At 52.0% G+C, this 22926-nt stretch overlaps 1 protein-coding gene across 1 annotated transcript in view; it reads left to right on the plus strand.

Moving 5' to 3' along the window:
- Positions 1–707: 707 nt before the first annotated feature.
- ASTN2 (astrotactin 2) overlaps positions 708–22926 on the plus strand; it is a 315039-nt gene continuing 292820 nt past the window's right edge. Inside the window, exon 1 of the mRNA XM_062505713.1 lies at positions 708–1062. Within this exon, the coding sequence (XP_062361697.1) occupies positions 708–1062 (355 nt within the window). The remainder of the gene's footprint in view (positions 1063–22926) is intronic.

Here is a 22926-nt window from a genome sequence, read left to right on the forward strand (position 1 = left end):
ACCCTGGTAGTTCCCTGAAAGGAAGGAACAGCGTGAGGAAAGAGTGGCAACGAGCTGGATGGGAGAGAGGTGGGAGGGGCACCAGGATTTTCATAAAATCATAGAATTCTAGAATGATTTGGATTGGAAGGGACCTTAAAGACCACCCGGTTCCACCCCTCCACCACGGGCGAGATATTCAATTATCCCACGCAGCTCCAAGCCCCGTCCAACCTGGCCTTGGACACTTCCAGGGATGGGGCATCCACGGCTCTCCCGGGCCACCCGCGCCAGTGACCCGCCCTCCTCACACGGAAGAATGTCTCCTTAATATCCCGTTTAACCCTTCCCTCCTTCACTTCCAAGGCATCCCCCTTTCCCTGTCACTCCATGCCCTTGCCAAAGCCCCTCTCCTCCAGCCCTCCCTGTTGTGCGGCTCAGCAGCGATGCGGGAGCGCTCAGCAAGGGCGGCAGCAGCAGCGCGGAGCGGGGCCGGGGGAGCGGGGCCGGGGCCGAGCGCATCTCTCGGAGCGGGGAGCGCCGTCCCCAGCGCGGGGCGGGCTGAGGGTCCGCGGGGAGCGGCGGCGGGGCCGGGCCGGGCCGGGCGGGGCCGGGCCGGGCCGGGGCGGGGCGGGGGGCGGGCCCGGGAGGCGGCGGCGGCGGGGCTGGGGCGGCTCAGAGCTCCCGGCTCCGCTCGCCTCCCGCTCCTGCGCCTGGCTCCGGCCGGCATGGCCGCTCCGCCGCGCCGCCGGGCCGCCGCTCCACCCCCGCTGCCGCCGGTGCCGCCGCTGCCGCCGCCGCTGCTGCTGCTGCTGCTGCTGCTGCTGCCGCCGCCCGCGGTGCTGCTCGGCGGCGGGCCCGGAGCGGCGGCGTCGCGGGAGCCTCCCGGCCCCTGCCGCGTGAAGACGGTGACGGTGTCCACGCTGCCGGTGCTCCGGGAGAACGACATCAGCTGGAGCGGCGCCCCGCCGCCCGCCGCCGCCGCCGAGTCCCGCCTGCTGCTCTTCGTCCGCAGCGAGCTGCCCGGCCGCGTCGCCGTGCAGGACGATCTGGACAACACCGAGCTGCCCTTCTTCACCCTCGGTAGGAGCCCGCCCCGTCCCGTCCCGTCCCGCATCCCTCCCCGCCATCCCGGAGCATCCCCGAAGCATCTGACACCCGCCGTGCCGGCTCTGTGTCCGCCCTCCCCGCTCCGCGGGCAGCTCGTTGTGTTTTGGGGCTTTCTAACCCTGCCCCTTGTGCCGCATCCTGGTTTTTGGGTTTATTTTTTTTTATTTTTTTTTTTTGCCTTTCCTGCCGGGGAGGCGTTTTTTAGCAGGGCCTGAGGCTGCCTCCGCTGCCAGCCCCGGGAGGAGGAAAGCATTCCCCGGGAGGAGGAGAGCATCCCCGCGCAGGCTGGAAGTGATGGGGGCTGCCTCGTGTGCTCCAAGTTGAGCTCCGAGCCCCGAGGAGGTGCCGCCGAGCCTAGCAGAGCGGGAGGGGCTGCTTTTCTAACCAGAGCCTGATTTTATAAATGCTTCGTGTTAATTCTCGAAGCTCGCTCTCGCTTCACGCACAACTCCAGCGCCCGGGTCTGTGCGAACGCTGCAGACTTTCCTCCGCTCTCAGCTTTGTGGGCAGGGGGATGGGAGTAGAAATAATTCTGTGGTCGTACTTCGGTCTTGATGCCGGATCCTGTTGTCTCGGATGGGGTGCCCGAGCTGCCTCTTGTCACTTTTACCCATTTCTGTGCCGTTATCAGCCAGTCCTCCAAGAGAACTGTTCCGAATGTCACCTGGGCAGTGCAGTGTTTACTCTGCCAGGTCACTGACGCGTTTTTGTTGATCTTTGCTTTATCCATCAGCTGTCCTGTTTCTTCGGCATCCAAACCTAGGATAATTTGAGTACCTGCTTAACTCGGGTCTCAGGTATCTCTTGACACACGGGGTTGTGACTTCCAGCACGTCTCTCTGTGTGCCTCAGGTGTGGTGAGGTGTGCCTATGTCCAGGCTCACTGGGGCAGCTGGCCCCAGGTCCCTTCCCGTACCTCGTGGAGTGATTGCCTTTAACTGGGTGCAGCGAGCAGGGGTAGGCAAGTGCCTGTCTGTGTCCCCCGGTCCTGTCATTTCACCTTGCGTGAAGCTTTGCTGTAGCAAACGCCCTAATAAATAAGTTGGTGGCACTTCCTGAGGCTCTCCGGTTCCAGCTTTGCAGTTTCCTTAGACACGGTTGGTCAACTGCAAAAATCTGAAACAAACCAGATACGCTGTTTCTACTAACAAAAGTGACAAATCAAAGGTTTTATGCAGTAGGAATGACGTTAACCATACCGTGGTTAAAAGTAACAGGAAGTTTCATGGTTCACTGAGTTAATTTTCAGATTAGAGTACAGTTTCTTCAGGGGCTGGGTGTGAATTGCGCACTGATCTAAATATATCAGATAGCAAAGAAACCCCTCTGTGTGAGCTTAGATAATAGCTCAAGTTGGAGGAGAGAAATTTGTCTTGATAGATCAGAGGCACGATCTTGTATAGCAAATCCTATTTCTGTGAGTGCCTGCCAGTAAAGAGACCATGTCTTCATCTAAAATTTTCCTTTACTTGCCTGGCTTATTGGTTATGTGTGTACACATGAATATGAAGCATGTCTTGTGCAAATATGTGGGGGTTTTCCTGCCCCTTCATGAACAGATGACCCCAAAACATCCCCTCCTGTTCCCCTGGACTCACAGGCACCAGGCAGATTGGAAGATAAACGGAGGCTGTGCCCATGGTGGGATGGCTTCATCAGGGTCCTGGAATTAATCAGTCCGTTGCCTCCAGAGAAGGTAAAACACTTGTCCTTCCCCAAGGTCTAGCTCATGAATTGCTGTGGATGTTCTGATATTTCGGATTTGTTGCATTTTTCCCATCTCCTGGTGTGGCAACTGTCTGGCTCACAGTTAACTATTCTCTGGGTGAGGGCTGTGGAGGATTTCTGCTGGCTGGTTTTCCCAGTGCAGGAATTAAGGCTGTAGTTTTCTGTGGCTTTTTTTTTTTTTCTTTTCATTTTTCCCTCTCTATCCTTTTCTAACTTCATTGATGCTGGGAACTGGAGAGCATCTGCTGCCTCGTAATGGGCTCTTGGAGGTGAAAATCACGTTACATGTGGGAGGGCTTGGGAGTGAAGTGGGAACAGAGATTTCTCTTTGCAGAATCTTTGCAGGTCCTTATCTTTAGCTGATTTCTGATGATTGTATCTCTTTATGCATGTTGCTGGACATGTTTAGTGGCTGTCTGGGCATGAGCTCAGGAGGACGCGTAAGAGCTGACGTCCTGCCGCCTGCAAATGTGTTGAGGACTCCTGAATGTCTTGGAGTGCAGGATCTTGCTGTGAGCAGAGATCACTTTCTGGCCACAGCGGGGTAAGGATGGGGCAGGATGACCTTCTAAAGCACACAGCTCAGGACAGCCATCCTGACTGGCATCCTGGAGGGGTTTTTGAAAGAAGAAAAAATATTAAAATAAAAAAAAAAAAGAAAAGGAAGCATAAAGCTGGCAGAGCTGAGACAGTGCTGATGCTACTGACTCTGAAGTAAGTTGAGAGAAAATTGAGGCCACTCCATTCTGCAGGGCTCCAAAGTCTCTCCAGGCCAGGAGAAAAGAAAGAAAATATTCCTTTGCTTCATGGCAATGAGTTTAAGCAGCCAGGGCTCTAGTTCTGGGTCTGCTCAGCAGCTCCCAGCTCAGTAAATCTCCCAGCACTGCAGTGATTCCTGTGCTGCCCCTCACTCCTTGGCATTTAAAGAAGGGTGGGTGATCTGTAGCTAAAGGCTGACAGGTGCCAGAGCCTTGTCTGCTGTGGTGTGAAACTTAAAGTCATGGAATCATGTAGGCTGGGAAAGATCTTCAAGATCATCAAGTCTAACTGTAAACCCAGCATTGCCAAGTCGACCACTAAACCATGTCCCACATCGTCCAGGTAGATGCTCTGGATTGGTGGCTGGTGTAAAGCACATGGAGTGTTCTGTGTCCCTTTTCTTTAAAGGATTCCTCCTTCTAGGGAGGAAACAACTTTATCTGTTCCCTGACAATATGAGATTTTATTCTCTTATGTGCATAAAGCGAGATCTTCCAGTGTAGCATCCCTGCCTGTAGGGCTGCCTGGTCTACAAGAGCCTCTGCATGGCTGAGATAGAGGAGAAATCAGCACTAGAAAACATCCACACAGCCGGGCCTGGGTCCGTGGCACGCTGGCAACATTAGGAGCAGCAGCAGCAGCAGCCACTCGTGGAAGGCAGGAGCCCACTAGGGGGTGGTGGGTACCCGGGGATGCTCCACAGCAGCTCCTGCTCTGTGTGCCCATGTGGGCACCCAGCACCTGCAGGAAGGTGGGGAGCCCAGGGTGGGGATTGCTTAATCCTCTCCCAGCAAAGGTAGGAAACTTTGATTCTGTGTGCATCGCTCCTGGACTGCACAAACACCCACTGGCAGCTCCCTGTGCTTGGTGTCCCTCCTCCAGTGGGGTGTCACAGCTTCTGTGTTTCCTACGCCTTGGTTTATTTTTTCCCTCTTGCGTTGGAGACAAGAAGGATGCTTCTCCCAGTACCCCCCCTCCCCCCCCAGTTACCTTACTATAAAATTACTCAGCAAAGCCCAGTGGAGGCAGGAAATGACAAATGTAAGTGCCACCAGTGCATTACAAATTGCTGTGCCTCCCCTTTCCTGAAAAAGCATCCTGCCCTTTCCTTAACCTTGGACACTACTGATGCTTTGTGGCTTCCCCCCCCCCCCCTAATTCTCCTAGAGTTACTCTGGTAAACGGTGCAGCATATCATTGACTTTATCCCTGCACAGTGAGGTCTCTCTAAGGTATGGATCTTGATTCAGTCAGCAGCCATGTGTTCCCTACAGAAGCTGTTCCACCACAGCATAGCCTGCTCCGAGTGCAATTCAGGGAATGAGGCAGTTGGCTTCTGAGCTAATTTAGATGAGCTCTCTCTATGTGTGAGCAGGTTTATATAGAGGAGAGAGAAGGGAAGAGGCAGACCAATTTTCACCACTGCTCTTACCCTGTAGTGGCTTACATAAGAACAGTTTACTACACACTTCTCATAAATGGCTTTAATGGATGCTGCTTGACGGTGTCTGCAGTGCTTCAAGGTGCTTTGTTTTGGTGGTTGTCACTAAACAGGCTCGTGTGTCTGCATTCCTGGTGTCCCCCTGTGGCCCCTGTGTGTGGCTGATTGATGATTGTCCCCTGCTCTTCCAGCTCCTCAGCAGCTCAGTGCCACTTCTTTTATCTTCTTTCTTTAACTTCCCAAAGTCATCTTGTAACTTGGACTTCTCCTCTTTAGGGTAGGAGTGTTGAGTCTTGAAGGAATGCCTGGATGTGGCACTCAGGACTCTGAGCTGGGTGACAGCATGGTGGGGATCAGTCACAGGCTGGACTCAATTATCTTGGAGGCCTTTTCCAACCTTAATAATTCTGTGTTTCTATTAATACATTAAAATAAGGGAAGGCACTCAGCTCCCTATGGGTTGATTATATTTATTGCTGTTCCTAGAAGTGCTTCAGCAGGGCTTTTCCACCCTCATTTTGGTCACCAATTCCTGCTTGTGCAGAGCAGGTGGGGAGGCTGAAGGAGGTCACCTGGGGAGCATGGGTGTTACTGCAACTTACTGGTGCTGCTGTTCAGAAGTGCCCTTCCCTGCTTTGATCTGGCCTGTGGGGTCTGGAGCAGCACTGTGTGGATGCTGTGCTGTGCTGGGAGTGTGCCCGGCGTGCACAGAGCTTGGCATCAAAGAATGGGGTCATCTCTGTTAAAAGCTGATGAGCAAAGTCTGTTTTCTGCACTTCCCTTTGCATTAACTGTCCCTGCTAGGCTTGAGATGTCTGGAGTATCAGCCCAGAGGTTGAGTTAATCAAATGTTTGTTTTTGTTTTTCTGTTTATATTGTTTCTGTTCCCCAGCTAATCCAGTGGGTAAAGAAAGCCTCAGTGAGAGGGTGTGATGAGGACGAGAGGTTGGTGGGCTCCATGGACAGGGGCAGATGTAGACCTGACAGTGGGGCTGCTTCCCTGCCCCTCCATTCCCATCCACAGCTCTGTGTGGTCCAGGGTCTAGGCCAGGTCCCTGGTGGTGGGGGCAGCCTGGGGGGCTGTAGGAAAGAGAAAAACCTAGTAGCAATTTCTTCCCCTCCTTGTATTACTATGTGATTACTCCAGATTTCCAAGATGCTGGATTTTGTAAGAGGAGGGAGAGCCCAGCTCGAGTTGGGGCTGTACTGGTGATGTGGATGTTGATGCTTGCAGATCTGCAAGCACTATAACCCCCAGAAGGGCTGTAGGCAAAAAATGCCCAGGAAAGTGGGTCGGTCCTGAAGCCATCCCTTCCCTCCCCAAAGGTGAGTTTGAACATGGCTTGTCCAGCACGGCGGGGTGTAGACTTGACAGGGATTTTGCTTTATCTTGGGTGTCTTCTGGGCTGAATATCCCAGCTAAAGCTGAGAATGTGCACCAACTTAGCTGAGTGCAGGCTGTGCTCAGGGAGCTGCTGCTTTCCAAGAGTACCCGCGTTGACCAGCTAGTGGCAACAGAAGATTAACTATGGAGAGAGAGAGGAGCTGGTTGCTGCAGCTGAGCTGTCACGGGAGGAGGCTGGTGGCTGGGGATCTCCTCTGCTCCCCCTTCCTCCCAGCTGATTTTCCATGATGCCTGGGTGCCCAAGGCTTTTGTTGCTCTTTTTCAGCAAGAAATAATCAGCTTTTATTCAGAATTATGCAGAGAGCTTGCAGTCCTCCATGGGGAGTGGGGTGGTGAATGACCTCCGAGTGTCACCACGCAGATGGATGTTACCTCCAAACCCTGCTGCCTGGCCCCTCCTAAGCCCTAAAAGTGAGAACCTCAGCTGTGTGATGGGCGAGCTTTGTGCTGCCTCAGTGACACGGTGCTGATGTGTGGTATTAGCTGGCTGTGAAACAGGGCTGAGCCCCTGGGCTTTCCTGCTGTGACAGGAGCTCAGGCACTCAGGGACTGGCTGGGACAACAGGAGAACAGATTGATGCCATGTGTGGGAATGATGAGGTATTGATCTTGTGCTTCTTTGACATACGTTTGCAGGTGCAGGTGGCTTGAGAAATGCCTGCCATCACAACAACATGCCGTGTAGAGTGTGGGGCAGGCTGGGGTTGGAGCTGAAAGAAAAGAAGATGCCTCGATTGATGCCTTTCATCATCTGAAATGTCCCCAGTACTGCCCATACCCAAGTGTCTTCCTCCTGCAGTGACCATTTGAAATAGGGAATGATGAGCCTTGGCCTGTGTTCCCATGCTGCTCCCCAGTCCTGCCCTGTCACTACCTGTGGGGTGTGTGATGGCATTGAGCAGAGATGGTTCTTGTGCATAACCAGCTTAAGAAATGGGTCCACTTAAAAGAATTGAATGTTTGTGCTGCTGCTCGGGTCTCAGCTAATGCAGTTAAGGTTTCCAGTGTCCAGACAGTATGGAGACACTTAATGGTATTGAAGAAGCAGAATGGCATGCAGAGGGGACGAGCAGTGATCTTGGCTGCCTGCATCTGCACTGGCTGGGTGAGGTTTTCTGGTTGTCTCCTGGGAAAGGGGAAAGTGGGGGAAAAATGGCAGAGTAAATGTTTTGGCCCACTGTTCCCCTTGGGTGCCTTCATGTTGGCCCTGCAATAAGCAGTGCTCTAGAATGCTCCCAGTGTCCTGCTGCAGGCCAGGGGGAAGAAGGGATCCCTTGCAGGGGGTAGGGTGGACTATGGCTGTCTGTGAGAAGATGGGGCAGGGAAGATTTGGAGCCAGGACTCTCTGCCTGTGTATGCAGGTGACTGGTGGGGAGGAGGCAGAAGCACCACTTCCCTCTATTTCGCATTATCTGTCCCCCACCACTCCTGCACTCCTTTCTCTTTGCTTTCACCTCTCCTGACTTAGTGTAAGACAAAGTCTGTTGGAAGCCTCGACTGGCTTTGAGAACAGCAGCAAAAGGGGAGAAATTTTCCATTAGCGGCATCAGCAGTATAAGAGATTTTCTCCCAGTCACCTGGTAACTGCTGTATTTAGGAAGATTACTGAGCTGATGGTGCTGCTCCCAGGCATATGCATGGGAGTGATCCTGTTAGGATAGGGAGGCAAGGGATGGTCACACACTGGGAGATGGGCTGCTAAAGGTCAGCAGTGCCGGCGGACAGAACCCTTGGGGCCGGGCACCTGCAGTGCTCCATCATCTGCTCCTCCAGAGCAGGGGAATGGCACAGAAGTGGCACTGCCAGCTGGACTCTGGGGCTGCAGTGGGGACAGAGAGTGGGGCTCCCCAGGACGGGGCACTTGCACATCCTTGAGTGGAGGAGGGAACCTCTGGCTCCAGCCTGATTTGGGGCCAGGCAGGGGGTTTTGGTGCATGGTGCCTTTCTTTCTGTGGGATGGGATGTACCTGTGGAGGGGAACTGCCCTGTCTCTGCTGTGGACTCACTGCAGAGGTGAGCCCACCATCTCACAGCTCCAGGTCTGCATAACTGGGGTGCAGGTTCTGGGGACTCCAGCTTTGCTCCCAGCCATGACCACGCTCTCAAGAGCTCAGTTGTCCTGGTGCCTTTGATTCTTTTTCATTTTTTCCCTCTCTCTTCTCTGTCTAGGGCAGCGGGGTGGCCTTGCCTCTGGCTGGATCCGTGTCCTGGCTGTGCTGTGTGAGCTGGGCTCCCTGGCCAGCCTCAGGACTCCTGGCTGCCGAGGCACTTGCCTAACATGAGCTGGCATTCCCGAGTGTGCCTGGGGCTGTCCCAAGGCCATTCACAGCCCTGATCCTTCCCTTGCTGCTCTCTATGGTTCCCAAGCAATCGTCATTCCAGGGAGCACAGCACATCCTGAAACTGTGGGAACAAGTGACAGAATATCCAGAATATCGGAGTTGGCAACAGCATAGGAATGTTTTTGTTGCCTCAAGCCAACTGCTCAGTAACATCAGCTTCCTGCTGCAGTGCTCCCGTGCCGGGATGGGGAACACGGGTGGTCTGTGTGTGTGTGTGAGCAGGGAAGGGAGGCTGGAGCAGAACGTGCTCCTTGCAGCCCTGGACCAGGATCTGCTGCTCTTCCACCCTGGCCAGAAAAGCCTCTCTCTTAGCTCACTCTTGCTGTGGATGTTTCTTTTGCTACCAGGGGGCCTGATGAGGTAAAAGTTGGTGCCACTGATGTGATGAATTCCTCGTGCAGGTGCCCCCAGAGCAAGGGGGGTGAAGTGTGATGGAAACCCTTTACCTTGGCTTGCTGGGTCTGAGCAATCTCTGTGGTGGGTTCAGCTTGGGTGGGGGCCTTGGAGAGCTTTGGGGACTTGTTGGGACGTCCTGATATGTCCCTTTTCCTTCTACCCCCCTCACACTTCTTCCATGTCCAGTGGTTCCTCCCATCTGTTTAAATTAGACGGGTTTAAACTCTTTTCTTCTGCCCTGCCAGGGAATTCATCTCAGCCTTCTTGAAATCACACTCCTTTGTCCTCTACCTGTAATATCCTGGGAAATCTGGCCAGAGAGAGGTGTCCAGGCTGAGCAATGTGTTGGCCAGGTAATCCAAAAGGGTCTGTATTCCCCACCCTCCCTTCCATGCCACCCAAACTGGGCTGCCCACGGTCGAGTTGTGTCCACAACAAACATCTCCCATTATCTCTCGCCTGGAGCAGACTTTCAGGGTGGGTATTCAAGGGAATACCAGTGCTGGGTACCACTTAATTAAGGTTGGCTCAACTGATGGAGCCTCCTGGCCCTTACTGGGGGTAGACTGGGCCAGGAGGCTGAGAAGAAGCAGGAAAGGAGGGATGCTGTAGAGGAGCCAATGACAGCAGTGGCATTTTGGGGAACTGACAGGTACATTTGGGAGCCAGCCATGTTGCAGGCTGGAAGCACATCCAGCAGAGGTGATGCTGGCCTTATCTGTGCAGGCAGGTCCTCGCCCGCTGCTGCTGGCAGGGCGGTGGCTGCTCCGGCTGCTGTGTTCCCATCAGGGGCTTTGGCATTCTTCCTCCCCCACAGAGGGGAGGGAGGGCTGCAGGGGTACATTCGTCATCTGGAGAGCCCCCGGGCTTCGGCTGAACTTTGTGTTCCAGCAATAAAACCATGCGAGGAAATGTGTGCTGTAACAAAGCCCATGGATATAATACATCCGTATCATACTGTACCTTTCATCTTGAAGGATTCCCAAGGAGCTTTACAAACTCGGTGTGCTGCAGCCTGCCAGGGTGACTGAATGTTATCAGGAGCAGCGGCAGTCTAATCTCTGTGGTAGTATTTCCCCCCACCTTGCAGGGGGAACTTTATGAAGTCTGGTCTCAGAGTAGCGCTGCGATGGTGTTTTCCTCTAAGCCTCAGTTTCTCAGGAGAAACAGGCAAACCATGTAGCTGTTTGTTATGCAAAACCACCAAAGAAATATTTTTCCTGGGGCAGTAGGAGTGGGTGGGAATTACTTTCACACAGCTTCAACAGCTTTGCATCTTGACAGAAGAGACATTGGCAGGGGAATGTGCCCTCCGTGCAGCCCCGCAGAGGGGATGATAAAATTTAAACGCTTGAGGAATTGCTTCTGGGCATTAGCAGGGTGGTAGAGTTCAGCTGGCGGGGCAGTTCTTGGGAGGGAAACTCTAAATGTCTGCCTGAAATTCTTGTTGAGTGTCTTGTCACCTAATGTTCCCTTCTGTGTCTGCAGTCAGTCCCCGAGCCAGCTGATGGACCTGGCTCAGGTCCACATCCTGCAGCCTTTGGTGACATCTGGGCAGTGCTGTCTGTGGGGTGGGAGCAGGGAAGGGTGATGCCTCCATCACCCGTGCTGGTCCCTACTTCCAGCTGGGTGTATTTTCACTGCTCTTGACTTACCTGGAGCTGTGGGAGGCATCTGAAGGTGCTGCCAATGGTGACAGTGCCTAAAAATCAAAACTGAATGTGGAACCTGGGGCACTAAGCGAAGCTGTTGTCAGAGGCATATGCTTGAAGCACGGCGGGTAGCTGGAATCTATTTTGGTTTGGAGTGGTACATATTTAGCCTGTTTTGTTTAGCAGTTTGTTTATGGGATGTATTTTCCCATTCTGTGTAGCTCCCCAAATGTGTGCTATAAACAAACTGTAAAATCAAAAGCAGCCTCTATGCGTTCCTATCAAACACATCACAGGGAGAGGCAGGGTGCGTGGTGCCTGCCAGCCTCAGGTCCCCTCTTCAGGAGGAGAAAATACAAAACACACCAAGGAGAGAGCTTATTCTGTCAGGTTTGAGTGCAGGGATTGCTGTGGGCACTGCTGCGATGGAGCAGGGATATCTCAGAAGCACACCAGCACTTTTGCCCATTTGCTCTTGCTCCAAACCTTCCCAAGTTCATCCCCGAGGAGTGCAGGTGTTGGCTCCTGCTGCTCCTTTAGCTTTGCTTGCTTCCCTGAGCCCCATTGAAGTGGTTCCTCAGGCCACAAGGAATGGGATGTGCTGTTGCCAGCACCATTTACAGATCCTGGACATTAAGAACCTTCAAAATTGATCAAATTTCAAACAGGCATTAGAGGTTGGTGGCCGTTCTTACCGTAGCCATTGCAGTCGCGTGCCTTATACTGGATCAACAGCTGTGCATTTCTTGCTTTAATTTTCCTGAGCGTGATCAGAACGGCTGGAAGTGCATTTAATCAAACAGCAACAGCCTTGCCTTTTAGTGCAATTCAGGAAGCCAGAGCTGCTTGAAGACACAAACTCCATTTCATTGCTTTACATCTCCTGGCCCTTGCCATTTCCCCCGCTCCTGTTTGCCGCTCTCCCAGACTTGTCCTCACTGTGTTCCCGGCTTCTGCTGTCGGGGGAAGAAATCCATTATCTGGGGGAATGGCAGCTGAGAGGGAGGTCGGGGATGCTGCCTGTAGGGGCTGCTCTCAGCCAGCTTGGGGTCTTGCCGGAGCAGCAGTTTGCACGGCAGACACGCTGCTCCTCGTTGTACTCGATTTTATTCTGCTTTGGTAGCAGCTGCCTCTGCTGCTTGGCTGACAAGCTGTTCCTTAATGTGCCATAGCCCAGCGGTGTGTGGGGACAGGGACAGGAGCTGGGATTTGGGCAGGATGGAGGCTCCGTGAGCTGGAGGTGGGGGGATGCTGCTGGCCTCAGGGATTCTGCCAAGCTCGGATTCTGCTCCCCAGGAGTGCTGCCTGAAATCCTATGTGCTGCCCAAAACTCTGTGTGTTGAAGGACGTATCCTCTGCTGCCTGGGCTTGCTTGTCAAAGACTGTTGTAAAACCTTTTTCCTCCTCGGTGATGAAGGGTTTTACAGTGTGTTGCAATGAGCCGCTTAAAAGCAAAACAGGAGGAAAAAATCCTGTTTGCTACACTCCTCCTGCCTGAGTTGCCGTGGTGTGAGATATGGGGTGGTTGCAGGGGATGCTGCATGAAAGCTGAGCCTTATGAGAGCCTGTTCTTTGCTAAACAATCCATTGGTGTTTTGCCTGTGGCATCTCCCAGCTGCATTTCCTCACCAAAATCATGTTTCCCACTGCTCAAAGGCTTCTCTGGTTTGAGGTGTGCTTTAAGTCATGTAAGGCCAAATTTTAGTAGGCTGCAGTCTCCAAAGCTTTTCTCCAGCATAAATGGTGTGAATTTATGCATGGATACCTTGCTCACAGCGGAAGCAGGTCTGTGGTCACCTCCTGGGAAGGGCATCCCAAACCACCCCTTGTCCTGCAGCCCAGCTCTCCAGGGCCCTGTTGTGGTCCCAGGACCCAGCTCTGTGCCCCGGGGAGCAGAGGGCTTTGGGCTGGGAAGGAAGGTGATATTTTTGCTGTGGCTCAAAAGGCAAAGGCATTTCTGTGGATTCGGGGTTTTAATCGCTGCTTGTTTTATTTGTCTCTTTACTAAACTGCTCTGGATGTGCCTAAGGGCAAACAAACAGGTATTAATGTTGATATTCTGCTCCTTTTGCTGTTGTTGGGTGGGGGGAAGGATTTAGATTGTAGGAAAGCTGTTGGTTGGAATGGTGCTTCTCTCAGCCATGGCAGCTGCTGGGCAGGTGAGACCTGGCAGAGGAGAGCAGTGCTGGACCTGGCTGGGAAGATCTGCAGCCTTAAATTGGCTGCTAATGGCTCTGCAGCTTCCCCACTCTTCTCCATTCTCTCCTTCTTCCAACTCTGCAAATATTTGCAGGGACTTATTTTTTTTCCTGGCATTAACTGAATTAGAGGTTGGGCTGGGGGAATGGTCTCACAGTGGGCAGCAAGTTCTGCCTTGTCCAGCAGTCTCTGCTGTGGTGGCAGAAGGTGAGGGATGGGGCACAGGTCTCTGGAGCATCCCTGGAGCTGTTCCTTAACATGCTGTGGCCCCGGGAGATGGGACTTGGCCGGGAGAGAGGTTACATGAGCTGGAGGTGCTTCCAACCTCAGGGATGCTGCTGGCCTTTGGTTGCTCCTGTGTTCCTGCTGCAATAATGCCTGTCCTGACTGAGCTGAAAGGATCCCACAGCAGCTCCTGAGGGGCTCCTGCATGTCCCCCCTGCATCTCCCTAGCGCTGGCCTCTCTGGGAAATCCCTCTGATCCCTGGGATGCTGCACTGTGCCCACACAGAGAGGATGCAGTGAAGGAAGAGAAAGGTTTTTCTTTGAGGTCTGAGGGATGAGCTGAGTGCTGACCAGGGGCTGGCACAGAGGGAAGGATGCTTCTGTTAATTAGCATGAGATGAAAGGAAAACTTGTCTTTATTCAAAGAGCAGCTTGTTCCAGTTTCATCGCAGTCCCTCAGTTCTGAGCTTTAAAGTTCGGTGAATGTGTGAACAATAAGTTTGGGAAGATGTTTTGAAGCCAGAATGGCAGCATTGTTATGAAAATGCTGAAGGGGAGTTGTGACACTGTTTTGAAGATGAAAGTATTTTTACAATCTTAAACTGACACATTTTTAAAAGAAAAAGAAAGTTTTAATGAAAGACATCTCTCAACAAGACTTTCCCTGGCCACAATCAGACGTGGCTGTCCCTGAAAGCACTTTGAGTTGCTGCTGGCTGTGGCTGTCACACTGCTGACCCTGTGTCCAGCATGGTGGGGTGGTTTTGGCTGGTGTTACTGGTGTGTGTTGGGCACGGTGGGATCTGCACAGCCCCGATGGAGGAAACCGTGAGTGTGTCCTGCCCTCCAGGCAGCTGATGGACCAACAGAGCAGCAGGAGGAGGGAACAAGGATGAGGACATGTGGATGAAGCATGGACACATGCCAATCCCACCCTTGCTGCTCCAGCCATGCCCTCACCATTTCTGACCCCGCAGCACTCACTGTTCCAGCTGCTCTGTGAAAACAGATTATCCACATGTTTAGCAAGCATCTGTTAATGGCTTAGCCAAACATCACCCTGTGGTTCAGAGTGAGGGGAGGCTGGAGCTGTCCGTGCCTGGCAGCAGCTCTGGGCTGCTTCTGCCCTCAGCTGTGCCACAGGACTTGCCAGTTCCTGCTATTCCACCTGATCCAGAGGCGTTGGAGAGGCTGGGCTGGGGTGGAGGCTGGCATGACACGCTGCTGGCACGAGAGGGAATGGCTTGGGGTGTCTGGGGACACGCAGCAGCTTGAGCTCCAGCCAGTGACTGGCTCCCCATCCCAGCATTGCATCTTGCCAGCTGGAGCTGCAGTCCCAGCCTAACCCAATCTCTCTCTCACTGTTGCCTGAGTTGAGCAACCTCTTGGAATCATAGAATGGCCTGAGTTGGAAGGGACCTTAAAGATTATCTCTTTCCAATCCCCCTGCCCAGGGAGGTGACACACCAGAGGGTATCCAGGGTGTTCTGTGCCCACGTCCCTTTTGCCAGCTGCCTGCATTTCCTCTTGTCAGGGTTAGCAAATGGCAACATTGCTCACACACAGACCACTTTTTTCTCAGAATTTTCTCTTCCATGAGCACCTGAATGCACCAGCTTGTTGTGATTTTCTTTTTTTTATTCCCATAAAGCTCTAGTTTCCGTTACAGTCCCTTGGACACCCAGGGGGCTCTGAGTGGGTGCCCTGTAATTAAAAGCAATCTATTGCCATGTCTGAGGGGGCTGTGTGAGCTACGGGGCCGTGAGCCGTGGTCTCCTGCAGCAGAGCTGTCAGGCAGTTCCTTCCTTAGAAAAGACACCAAAAATTCCTCTTCCACCCCCAACTTTGTCTTCCTGCCAGCCCTGGATTCTAGGTTTATTTCAGGGTCTTCTCTTTTGGGCTTGGGTAGGTGCAGAGCATGTATTTTTTGCCATGTGAGTCTGACAAGCCCTTGGGGAGGATGAGTGGGTGTCTTGAAGTGTAAGGGAGAAACTTGGCAAGTGTCTCGGCTCCAGGATCTCTTTGCATTCTTGGCTGCATCTCCTTTTAATCCTGCTGCTCTTAAACTTTTCTGAACCAGCAAAGTCAGCCCCAGCAGAGCTGCCATCCAGGAATACCTCGAAGGTCAGGTCACAGGGACTGCCTGGGTTGGGGCTTTTCCCAAGGGTACCAGTCCTGGACTTCCCCTGCCTAGCACTCCCAAATCTGTGGATGGGGATGGTCTTACCTCCTCTGTGTCACGGAGAGGGGTTCCTCTGCTCTTGGAGGTAGGCAGGAAGGTGCTTGGAGCTGGCTGCCTGTACACTGGATGTGTGCTCGATACTTGGGTGATTCCCAAAAGAAGATGTTTTCCTGAGACTTGGGTGATGTATTTCCTGTTGTGTCTTGTTCCATGCTCCCAGCTTGGTTCCTGGCTTTGTCTTTGGGATTTGGGTGTTCAGGAGGTGAAAGCAATCACTTAACTGTGCTGGAGACTGGGGGAAAGAGCTTCCCTCCAAGGTCTTTCCTGAGCTGCAGTTAAAGGAAGCATCCGGGAGTGTGTGGATTCATCTGGTGGAAAATCCAGCACTTCTGGGTCAATCTGGGATTCTCCTCTTGACTTTGGTACTTCCTCATGAAATGGCTTTGACCGAGTGAGCACAGTTCCTGTACCTCTTTCTTACCCACTGTTTGCAGGAGCCTGGAGGTGCTGCTGTTGTGCATCACTGAGGTGGTGTAAAATCCCCATGTGGAGGTGGGAGGGAGGCACAGACCCTCTTGGCTCCCTTCCTGCCACACTGCCTGCAGGCTGGTGGAGCAGAGAGGGCTGAGGAGAGGAGATCAGGGAAAGTGCAGAGCCAGAAGTGAAAGAAATGGGTGAGTGGGCTCAACAGAGCAGGATCTGCTGCTTGCCCATGCACTTCTCCACCCAGCATCTCTTCCCATGGCTCAGCAGGCAGCTGGGCAGTGGGGCAGTGGTATGTGACTGTCTCTGCCCATGGCTGTGACACACTGTCCCGAGGAGATGGGGTTTTCTCTCTGCTTTAACCGGCTGAAAATGATCTGTGTGTTTGAAAGCTCCCCCACCTGCACCTGCATCTCCTGATTCTGCAAGACAGTGACAGCTCCTCTCATTAGGCAGCTGAGGAGGTAACCTTAGCAACTCCATGCTGCTGCTGGGGAGCAGCTCAGATACCCCTGGAGATGGTGTGTCTGGTGTTCATATGGGCTCTCACAGGACAGGAGAGCTCGGGGTGCCCGCACACCACCCTCCCTCCCTGGGAGCACTCCCATGGCTGGTGGTCCTTGTCATGGAGAGCAAGAGCTGGCACAGGTGGAGGCACCAGTGTCCCTTCACTGCTTGCTCTGTTCTTGTCGATCCCCAGGCTGGGCATTCTACCTGCAACAGCTCTGGGGAGAGCTACTGGTGCAGTACTGGGAGGGAACTGGTGCAGAAGAAGGTGCTGAGCCTATGGGTGCACTGTTCTAGCCTGTGCTGCAGGGACTGAGGTCTTGGAGGTGCACCAGGAGGAGCTCTGGACCCACAGGAGAGCAGGAACCTGTCCTCCAGGAGCTCAGTGTGGAGCATGCTCTTGGATAGTCCCTGTCCTACATTTGCAGGTGGAGGGAGCTGATGGCCTGGCATCAGAGCAGTGCTGGGGCTTGGAGGGTGGTTCTGAGTGTCCTGTGCCCTGGGAGCTGAGAGCATGGCTGTGCCACAGCATCCCTGTCCCTCTGCAGTATCCCCATCCCTCATCCTCCCCGTTTCACCTGACCTGCAGCTGCAGCACCAAGCACTCCCTTAAAGATTGAACACACCTCCTGCCCCGTGGGCTCTGGAAGGGGCCTTGGCCACTCAAAACAGTGCTCAGAAATACTCTTTTATAGCAGCTGGGAGTGAGCCAGGGCAAAAAAATGAGCTGAGGCCGCTGAAGGGAGATAAGCTGAGACGTAAACTGTGATTTTCTGCCCTGTGAGCCCTATGCATGGATTTCATCTTTTAATGGAAGTGCAGTAAATAAAAGCCATTTTCACAATAAGCTGAGCAACAGGTCATAAGCATCTGAGCCACTGAAATTGATAGAAGTGAGCTAAGCGTAACAAATCTCCCAAAATTGCACAGACTCCACTTGTATCTAGTCCCTTCCTGCATCTCACCAATTATAGCAAACGGCAATTATTTCTGAGCCAAAGCTTTCTCTGAATAAAACCTCAGTCCAACTGTAGATGCTTTATCTTCTTTCAAATAGATTTGTACTGGAGGGAAAAGCCCCACTGGGGAGAAATCCCATTTGAAGGGGTTTTCCCTAGCAGTGTTTCCACAGACAGCGGATGCTGGACGTGCATGGAGGCATACATTGACCAATCCATCGTTTGCTGGCTCTGGCTGAGAGGGGGATTTGGGGGCATGTCAGGCATGTTCCCTTTTGGCTGTGTCTCTGTTAGGATGAAGTGTGGGCTGGGGGTTGTGCTGCCATCAGGGACTGACATGCTCTCTCCTGGGGTGCTCCTGTGGATGGAGCCCCTGTGGAGCAGTGACTTTTTCTCCCCCTTCTAGTTAGATCCAGTGACTGTCTCTTCCCAGTCTCCACCCCAGGACTCTGTGCTGGTGCCCAGCGATGCCTCTAGGTTGTAAAGCAGAGTCCAAGTCCCTACTCAGACTAAATGCAATCCGTTTATGAGGACTTTTGTCCCTTATAACCTCTGTGCTTTTTTTAGAAGCATCTCTGCTGCAGAGCCTTGGGGATGCACCTGCAGCAAGGAGAGTGCGGGGGGGGGGGGGGGGTGGGGTGGGGTGGAATTTCTTTGTCTTTGCACCAGTTTGTCCCATTTGAAGGGGTTACTTAGAAATTTATTTGCCTTTACCTTCTGAGTCTCCAGTGCACAGTCAAGAGCCTGAACATTTTGCCACTGGGTGTTTGAGCAGGACATCCCTGGTGCTGTACAGACCATGGGGGCCACTATGGAGTTGTGTAGGTGGCCCTTGGCGTGTATTTTGTCACTCCCTGACCAAATGGCAGTGCTGGGGCACCAGACATCTCAGGCCCCATGTTTTTCTGTAGGTAGGATGGAAGTGCCTTGCTTGGGATTTGCTGGAAGTGTGTTCCTGATGTCAAATGCTGCTAGAGATGCTGATGAAGAAATGTCATAGGGTAGTGGGTGAATGAAGCTCAACTGACTTTCTAATTGATGTCATTAGTACTCCCTACTGAAAACCCCCTGGTAAGCTGGACATGTTCTGTCTCTGGATTTCTGCAGAAGTTGCAGCTGAACAGCTTCTCCATAGGTGAGCAGAGGCTGCTAATGTGGCACCCTCCTGGGTGCCTGGAAAAATGGCAAGGTCTGAAATTGCCCAAGGGCTGATTTGTGTCTCGTGGTGTTGTCAGTGAAGTGCCTCAGGTGTTTTGCAGTGCCTGGGAGCCGGTGGGATGGGACAGGGAGGTGCATTTCCTGCATGGCCCTAGAGCCACCTCTCAGGATGTCTCTCACTTATCAGGAAGCCATGAGTTTTGCTCAGTGGTGCATCCTCCCCTGTCATGGGGGAGCAGGATTTGATTGATTCACTCGGTATTAACTTCTCATGATCAAAACTGCTGGTTATGTTTTTATAATTTTTACCTGAGACTTGGGAATTACATTTCCCTTCTCCCTTGGAGGGTTGTTAATGAAAAGCACTGAACCAGTTTGTCTTCAATTTAATTTGTCTTAGCTGGCAGCCCCTTCCAAACACCTCCCAAAATATGTAATGGAATCCCAGAATGGTTTGGGTTGGAGAGGACCCTAAAAATCATTTGTCCCACTCCCTGCCATGGGCAATGACACCTTCCACTACCCCAGGCTGCTCCAAGCCCCATCCAATCTGACCTTGGACACTTCCAGGGACCCAGGGGCAGCCACAGCCTCTCTGTGCCAACACCTCACTGCCCTCACAGGGAAGAATTTCTTCCTAATATCCCATCTGGCCTTGTCCTCTGTAAGTTTGAAGCCATTCCCTCTTGTCCAGGGCTCTGGATACATCCCACCATGGGGATGCAGCCTCATCATCCACCTTCAGATCCACCTTTATTGGCAATATGGGAGGTAAATCAAATAAAGCACAGGCTCAGCATGGTTATTCAGTACATCCCCCTTTCCCTGGTGCGTGGTTCTGCAGGCAGAACATGTTCATTTACTCGCCTAAACAAAATTTCATCATCCACCTCCCGTGGTGTGTAATGGATCCAGCCGGAGACGCTCAGCCCCTGTAGCCACAGCAAACCCAAGCTCCTCAAGATGCTGCACAAACTGTGACTTGCTCTCTGCATCTTGCAGAGTTCCCATAATGCAGTTGTCCCCCACAAACCTCTTTGCAATTTGGGAAGCGCTGTCTTTGTTTCCTTTTGCCTTACCAGCTGTAATCCCTGCCTGGTGCTGCCCCTTCCTGGGGAGCTGTTTATTTTCCTTAATCTTTTATGAAGTACTTTTATCATAAGCTCTCTGAAAATCCGCTGAAATGAGACCCTCCAAATCACCTTCATTTATTTTAAAGGCTTGCTTTTGCTGATAATACTACCAGGTTGCTTAGCACACCTCTTTTCCACCCTTCCTTAAGGAAATTGTCTTGACCTTGCTCAGATTCCACTTTGCTGCCTTCTACACTGGCTGACCCCTAATTAGACTGCAAGTGAAGTTCTTGGGCTCCTGCAGTTTGGTATTTAGTTCTTTGGTCCTGGAGCCATGGCCTGCTGCATTTTAAAAACAAAATAACAATAATAAAAAAGATAATACTGCAGCTGTTTCACTATTTACACAGCTTTTAGGAAAAGCATCCAGGGCTTGGCAGATATCGCAGGAATTGTATCAGAGTTTGATACAGCTCTGTACCTGAGCTAAGAAGCCTTTTCAGATGTGTAGGAGTGAAATTAGCTTGGCAGCCAGGATGCACAAATTTGGCTAAGTACATATAATCCTACAATGGTTGGAGATGGAAGAGACTTTCAAGCTCACCTCATTTCAACCCTGTGCCATGAGCACCTTCCACTATCCCAGGTTGCTCCAAGCCTGGTCCAGCCTTGCCTGGAGTTCCCAACACTTCTGGTGCAGCATTTTTGGTAGTTTGTGTCCCATTTGACTGGGAGGGTTTTTTTTTTTGCCCCCCAGGAGATGCTGACCCCTGAAGACAGGGAGAGCTGTGAATGAGCTGTTTGCCCTTAGGCAGCAGCCTTAGGTCAGTCCTGTGCACAGTGAGGTTGCAGCATAAGCCCACCACTGCTGTAGAGAATTCTTATTTTTTTTTCCTGGGTAGTAAAAGTAGCCCATTCTCAAGGCATGTTCCTGTGGCCTTTTACCTGGTGTGAAAGTTTGGAGGAAAAATCACACTTCTTGAGCAGCTTTCTTTATTTGGGAAAATCAGGCAGTTCAGAGCAAAGCCCCCACTTTGCAGGCTTGGGCAGAGTACCCAGCTATTGGAAGCTGAATTAGATAAATTCAGGCAGAAAACAAAGCTCTGATCCCCAGATGAAATGAGGAGGCCACTGTGGGGCAGGAGTTTGTGCTGTGGGATTGCTGTGATCTATCCTGTGTTTGGGAACTGCTGGATCCTGGAAGTGCTGCTCAGGTGGCAGCTCCCTCCCAGGCTCAAAATTCTGGGAGTGTTCAACAGAATGGGATATTGCTCTTTTTTATGCTTTCTACAAATTAAACAAGGTTCTTCACGGGCTTCTCAGGAGGGGTGGGATGTGGGAGGGATGTCTCTGAATGGAAACATCAACCTCTCCTGCATCCTTCCTCCTTCTCCCCCATCCTCTCACTCATCTTTTCGAGGTTAAATGCCACAGCAGAGAAGGAAATTGAGTTTCAGTGTCTGTGCTCCCAAAGGCTGCTCTCAGCTAGGGAAATGGATCATCCCTCTGGGCTCTCCTAATCCTTCCTGGGGATTGCTTGGTGCCTGGGAGGCAATGCCCAGGAGGTTGCAGCTGGTGCTTCTGGTGTCCTCAGGTCAATGGGATACTGGTCCTATTATGCACTTTTAGTGGAGAGGATATCTCTAAAAGCAAGGATTTATTCGGTGTGTCTGGCCTGGCAGGGGCAATTTGGGATTGTAAGGAATAAGTAATCAGATTTCCATTTTCTGAGGGCAATGCCAAGTGAAAATGTATGAGTCTATTTCCTTTTTTTATTATTGTTTAGAAATAACAAAACCTCATGCCCTGCACACAGGGTGGGCTCTACATTAAAAATAGAGGTTAAAGACCCGGAGCAGAGCTACGGAATCCTTGTGAGAAAAAATCCAGGACATTTTGCTTGGGGATCCCAGGGTAGAAGAGCTACTGATCCCAAGATGGGCTTGCAGAGAAGGGAAAATCATGTTGTCCCACATCCTCCCACCCCCCCATCTTCTCTCCTGTGGGACTCAGGGAATTATTCTGCTCTGATCATATAGGTTGCCATCAGCTAATGGGGGATTTTGTCTCCTGCATCCATTTGACAGCGTGTGGTGCTTCAAAGAAAGATGCTTCATAGGAGTCAGTTTTCAAAAAGTGGAGGGAAATTGAGCCCATGCTGCTCATCAGTGTGTGTGTATATGTACACATATATATGTGTGTGTATATAAAAAAAGCATATTTGGGCATGTTGGCTGATACATTAAAAATAATTGTTATTGGTTCCACAAATTACTGGCAATATTGCTGTGGCTGCATTACAGCCTCAATTTTCAGTTGATTGCCACCACATAATTTTTAGGCAAATAACCAAAGCATTCTAACTTAAATATTGTCACAGTACCCTTTTAACAGGCAAATGAGGTAATTATAATCTCCTTGGATAATAGGATAGCTTCTACCTACCAACATGCATGTAATGCATTCTGCTGATTTTAGGGCGATTCGGAGAGCTGCATTTTCTTTAGTGCTAGTTCTGCAAAGCTAGAAAAGCCCTTCTGCTGGGTGAATAGGGAAAATCCTAGAATCATACAATATCCTGAGTTGGAAGGAGCCTACAAGGCTCAGAGAGTCGTGGCCCTGTACAGACACCCACAATCCCACCCTGTGCCTGACAGCATTGTCCAAACGCTCCTGGAGCTCTGGCAGCCTTGGTGCTGTGCCCATTCCCTGGGGAGCCTGGGCAGTGCCCAGCACCCCTCAGGAGGAAGAACCTTATCCTAACATTCAGTCTAAACCCCCTTGACACAGTTCCAGCCATTCCCTTGGGTCCCCACAGTGCTCAGGGCTGCTGTGAAACCTCCTGGCTTTCTCCAGCTCTCTGCCCTTTTCAGTGCCCAGTGCAGCTGGACGTGTGTCCTGGTGATGAAGCTAATAGGGGTTGCTTTTGTCTGGGAAGAGTTTGTCCATGGCCAGGAGATGAGCTCTGAAATAGTGTGCACAGTGGTGGCTGGGTTTTGGGATTAGTGGCTGAGTTTTGGGATTAGTGGCTGAGTGGAGCTTGTGGCAAACCAAGAGTTTCTGGCATGGTGCTGCCTTCTTCAAGGGAACTCCTAACTCTTGCAGCCTCAAAACCTGAACCAGTCTCCGAGTGCCTTCGCAGCTCTGCATGTTGAATTTTGGGCTTGAGCAGCAGTGTTCAGCTCCAGCTGCTGGTGCTGCTGGGGTCTGCAGGGAGCTGGTGATGGGCACAGGCAGGGGTTGCCATTGTCACTGGCTTTGGTGCCCACTAGCTGGCTTTGTCACCTTCCCATGGAATGCTGCCTGTGAATATTCACTCTCCCTGTGA

Source organism: Cinclus cinclus, chromosome 19 (genome assembly GCF_963662255.1).
Source record: "Cinclus cinclus chromosome 19, bCinCin1.1, whole genome shotgun sequence".
Taxonomy (NCBI): Eukaryota; Metazoa; Chordata; class Aves; order Passeriformes; family Cinclidae; genus Cinclus; species Cinclus cinclus.